This window comes from Lutjanus erythropterus, chromosome 23 (genome assembly GCF_056507025.1).
Source record: "Lutjanus erythropterus isolate fLutEry1 chromosome 23, fLutEry1.hap2, whole genome shotgun sequence".
Taxonomy (NCBI): Eukaryota; Metazoa; Chordata; class Actinopteri; order Lutjaniformes; family Lutjanidae; genus Lutjanus; species Lutjanus erythropterus.
The window spans coordinates 559,862-564,861 of NC_139339.1; the positions used below are offsets into that span (position 1 = coordinate 559,862).

A 5,000-nucleotide genomic window follows, 5' to 3' on the forward strand; every position below is an offset into this window, starting at 1 on the left:
ATGTATGTATGTATATATGGTCATATGTATGTATGTATGTATGTACGTTCATGTGTATGTATGTATGTTCATATGTATGTATGTATGTATGTATGTATGTTCATGTGTATGTATGTATGTTCATATGTATGTATGTATGTATGTACGTATGTATGTATGTATGTATGTATGTATGGTCATGTGTATTTATATGTATTTATGTATGGTCATATGTAGGGTCATATGTATGTATGTATGTATGTATGTATGTATGTATGTATGTATGTATGTATGTTCATATGTATGTATGTATGTGTGTATGTATGTTCATATGTATGTATGCATGGTCATATATATGTGTGTATTTATGTATGGTCATATGTATGTATGTATGTATGTATGTATGTATGTTCATATGTATGGATGTATGGTCATTTGTATGTATATATGGTCATATGTATGTATGTATGTATGTATGTTCATGCGTATGTATGTATGTTCATATGTATGTATGTATGTATGTATGTATGTTCATGTGTATGTATTTATGTTCATATGTATGTATGTATGTACGTATGTATGTATGTACGTATGTATGTATGTATGTATGTATGTATGGTCATGTGTATGTATGTATGTATGTATGTTCATATGTAGGGTCATATGTATATATGTATGTATGTATGTATGTATGTTCATATGTATGTATGTATGTGTGTATGTATGTTCATATGTATGTATGCATGGTCATATATATGTGTGTATTTATGTATGGTCATATGTATGTATGTATGTATGTATGTATGTTCATATGTATGGATGTATGGTCATTTGTATGTATATATGGTCATATGTATGTATGTATGTTCATGTGTATGTATGTATGTTCATATGTATGTATGTATGTATGTATGTACTTATGTATGTATGTATGTACGTATGTATGTATGTATGTATGTATGTATGTATGTATGGTCATGTGTATTTATATGTATTTATGTATGTTCATATGTATGTATGTATGTATGTTCATATGTATGTATGTATGTATGTATGTATGTACGTTCATGTGTATGTATGTATGTTCATATGTATGTATGTATGGTCATATGTATGTATGTATGTATGTATGTATGTATGTATGTACGTATGGTCATATGTATGTATGTATGTATGTATGTATGGTCAGATGTATGTATGTATGTATGTATGTATGTATGTATTTTCTTATGTATGTATGGTCATATGTATTTATATATACACAGTAGTGTGTGATTTATGTGTAAACAGTTTCCAGATTGTTTCAGTTTTAATGTTTAAATCAGTTTACTGATGAATAAATCAACACATGTTGACATCAGATTGAGATGAACATATTGAATTTATATTGATTATATTAATTTATAATCACATATTGTATTTTCCACTTCCTGTGATCAGTTGAGGGAGATGCGTCATGAGAACCTGAACCTGTATGTGGGTCTGTTCCTGGACTCGGGGATCTTCGCTCTGGTGGTTGAACACTGTCCACGAGGAAGTCTGGCAGACCTGCTGGCCGACAGCAACATGAGGCTGGACTGGATGTTCAAGTCCTCGCTGCTCATGGACCTCATCAAGGTCGGGATCACGTACTAGTACAACTACTACTACTACTACTACTACTAATATCACTACTGCTGCTGTTTCTACTGTTCCATTTGTTTTTTTTCTACTTCCTCTTTTTCTATTCTCTGACTCTGGATGTTTAAAATCTTTATTAAAAATCTTTTACTGTGTTTCAGGGGATGAAGTACCTTCATCTACGAGGTTTGAGTCACGGCCGTCTGAAGTCCACAAACTGTTTAGTCGATGGACGCTTCGTCCTGAAAATCACAGACTATGGACTTCCCATGATCCTTCACTCTCAGAGCATCAGCCTTCCTGAAGACCCACAAGGTGAAAACAAAGAGTTTCTGTTTGTCGTCGCTCTGAGAGCTGAAACTCTGCTGCTGAAGAGAAATGACACGCTGTCCAACTGTCTGTCTCTATACCTGTCTGTCTCTATACCTGTCTGTCTATCTAACCCTACCTGTCTGTCTCTATACCTGTCTGTCTCTCTACCTGTCTGTCTCTCAGAGCTGCTGTGGACGGCTCCAGAGCTCTTGAGGAATCCGGTTCGAGGAGGCTCGTTCACCGGAGACGTCTTCAGTTTCTCCATCATCATACAGGAAGTGATCTCACGAACGCTGCCGTATGCCATGATGGACATGCCCGCCCACGGTGAGACAGGTCATCTGTGTGTCTGTCTGTCTGAACACCTGTCTGTGTACCTGTCTGTCTGTCTGACCACCTGTCTGTCTGTCAGAGATCGTGGAGCGTCTGAAGCAGCCTCCTCCTCTCTGCAGACCACCTGTCTCTCTCTCTCTCTCTCTGTGTACCTGTCTGTCTGACCACCTGTCTGTGTACCTGTCTGTCTGTCAGAGATCGTGGAGCGTCTGAAGCAGCCTCCTCCTCTCTGCAGACCACCTGTCTCTCTCTCTCTCTGTACCTGTCTCTCTCTCTGTGTACCTGTCTGTCTGACCACCTGTCTGTCTGTCTGTGTACCTGTCTGTCTGTCAGAGATCGTGGCGCGTCTGAAGCAGCCTCCTCCTCTCTGCAGACCACCTGTCTCTCTCTCTCTGTGTGTACCTGTCTGTCTGACCACCTGTCTGTGCACCTGTCTGTCTGTCAGAGATCGTGGAGCGTCTGAAACAGCCTCCTCCTCTCTGCAGACCACCTGTCTGTCTCTCTCTCTGTGTGTACCTGTCTGTCTGACCACCTGTCTGTCTGTGCACCTGTCTGTCTGTCAGAGATCGTGGAGCGTCTGAAGCAGCCTACTCCTCCCTGCAGACCACCTGTCTCTCTCTCTCTCTCTGTGTACCTGTCTGTCTGACCACCTGTCTGTCTGTGTACCTGTCTGTCTGTCAGAGATCGTGGAGCGTCTGAAGCAGCCTCCTCCTCTCTGCAGACCACCTGTCTCTCTCTCTCTCTCTCTGTGTACCTGTCTGTCTGACCACCTGTCTGTCTGTGTACCTGTCTGTCTGTCAGAGATCGTGGAGCGTCTGAAGCAGCCTACTCCTCCCTGCAGACCACCTGTCTCTCTCTCTCTCTCTCTGTGTGTACCTGTCTGTCTGACCACCTGTCTGTCTGTGTACCTGTCTGTCTGACCACCTGTCTCTCTCTCTCTCTGTGTGTACCTGTCTGTCTGTCAGAGATCGTGGAGCGTCTGAAGCAGCCTCCTCCTCTCTGCAGACCACCTGTCTCTCTCTCTCTGTGTGTACCTGTCTGTCTGACCACCTGTCTGTCTGTGTACCTGTCTGTCTGTCAGAGATCGTGGAGCGTCTGAAGCAGCCTCCTCCTCTCTGCAGACCACCTGTCTCTCTCTCTCTGTGTGTACCTGTCTGTCTGACCACCTGTCTGTCTGTGTACCTGTCTGTCTGTCAGAGATCGTGGAGCGTCTGAAGCAGCCTCCTCCTCTCTGCAGACCACCTGTCTCTCTCTCTCTCTCTGTGTACCTGTCTGTCTGACCACCTGTCTGTCTGTGTACCTGTCTGTCTGTCAGAGATCGTGGAGCGTCTGAAGCAGCCTCCTCCTCTCTGCAGACCTCTCATTTCTGTGGATGAAGCTCCAGCCGAGTGTCTCAGTCTGATGAATGAATGTTGGAATGAAGATCCGAGCAAAAGGCCGAGTTTTGACGACATCTTCAAACAGGTGAGACGAGCTGCACACCTGTGACACCTGCTGGCTGCTGGAGGAACATCATCCAGCTTCACCAACAAAAACCACGTTAAACCACATCCAGACACGTCCTTTAAGATCCTCCCTGAGGACAGCTGTCCTGTGCGTGTGTGTGTGTGTGTGTGTGTGTGTGCGTGTGTGTGTGTGTGTGTGTGTGTGTGTGTGTGTGTGTGTGTGTGTGTGTGTTCACAGTTTCGGGGGATCAACAGAGGGAAGAGGGCGAACATCATCGACTCCATGTTGCGGATGTTGGAGCAGTACAGTTCAAACCTGGAGGATCTGATCAGAGAGCGAACGGACGAACTGGAGGTCGAGAGAAACAAGACGGAGAAACTCGTTGGACAACTGCTGCCAAAGTGAGACACAGTCCATGAAAAAGTGACACGGGGACACCTGGTGGCTGCAGGTGGACCTTCATCTCAAACAACATTAAATATTATCACACATGAAAACATTGAAACTTGTTTCTGTAACAATTATTTATTTTTTATTCACAAAAAACATGAAATATCTTTCTGTCTTTCTGCAGGATTCAACTGAATTCTGTTTTTATTTTGTTTTCTCAGTTGTTTTGGAGTTGAGTTTCTATATGTAAGGTTATTATTTATCGTGTAAATGTTAATAAACGTGTGTGTGTGTGTGTATGTGTGTGTGTGTGTGTGTGTGTGTGTGTGTGTGTGTGTGTGTGTGTGTGTTTGAGGTCTGTGGCTCAGGCTCTGAAGAAAGGGAAACCCGTCCGGCCTGAACATTACTCAGACTGTACTCTGTACTTCAGTGACATCGTTGGATTCACGACCATCTCAGCTCTCAGTGAACCGATCGAGGTACAGACTGCTTCAAGAAAACCTGCATCCTGTCAAACTGTCAAACTAACACAGTGTGTGTGTGTGTGTGTGTGTGTGTGTGTGTGTGTGTGTGTGTGTGTGTGTGTGTGCAGGTGGTCGACCTGCTGAATGACCTCTACACCATGTTTGATGCCATCATTGCTACTCATGATGTCTATAAGGTAGGAGGCAGAATTAGACGTTTGGTGTAAAAAGTAAAAATCTTTCTGACTCGTGTTGTTGTGACGTGTTTTGTGTGCGTTTTGTCTGCAGGTAGAAACTATTGGAGACGCCTACATGGTGGCTTCAGGTGTCCCCAACAGAAACGGGAACCGACACGCAGCTGAAGTGTCCAACATGTCTCTGGACATCCTGCACTCGATAGGAGCCTTTAAGATCAAACACATGCCGGAGATTAAAGTCAAGATCCGCATCGGACTG

The 5,000-nt window shown here is 43.4% G+C and overlaps 1 protein-coding gene across 2 annotated transcripts in view; it reads left to right on the forward strand.

Moving 5' to 3' along the window:
- LOC146305100 (retinal guanylyl cyclase 2-like) overlaps positions 1-5,000 on the forward strand; it is a 21,523-nt gene that overhangs the window by 13,019 nt on the left and 3,504 nt on the right. For both annotated transcript variants that reach the window (XM_084711996.1, XM_084711997.1), the window contains exons 13-20: positions 1,420-1,596; positions 1,761-1,914; positions 2,095-2,238; positions 3,560-3,708; positions 3,928-4,091; positions 4,436-4,559; positions 4,673-4,741; positions 4,833-5,000. The exon at positions 4,833-5,000 is cut by the window's right edge and continues 7 nt beyond it. In XM_084711996.1, the coding sequence (XP_084568122.1) occupies positions 1,420-1,596; positions 1,761-1,914; positions 2,095-2,238; positions 3,560-3,708; positions 3,928-4,091; positions 4,436-4,559; positions 4,673-4,741; positions 4,833-5,000 (1,149 nt within the window). The remainder of the gene's footprint in view (positions 1-1,419; positions 1,597-1,760; positions 1,915-2,094; positions 2,239-3,559; positions 3,709-3,927; positions 4,092-4,435; positions 4,560-4,672; positions 4,742-4,832) is intronic.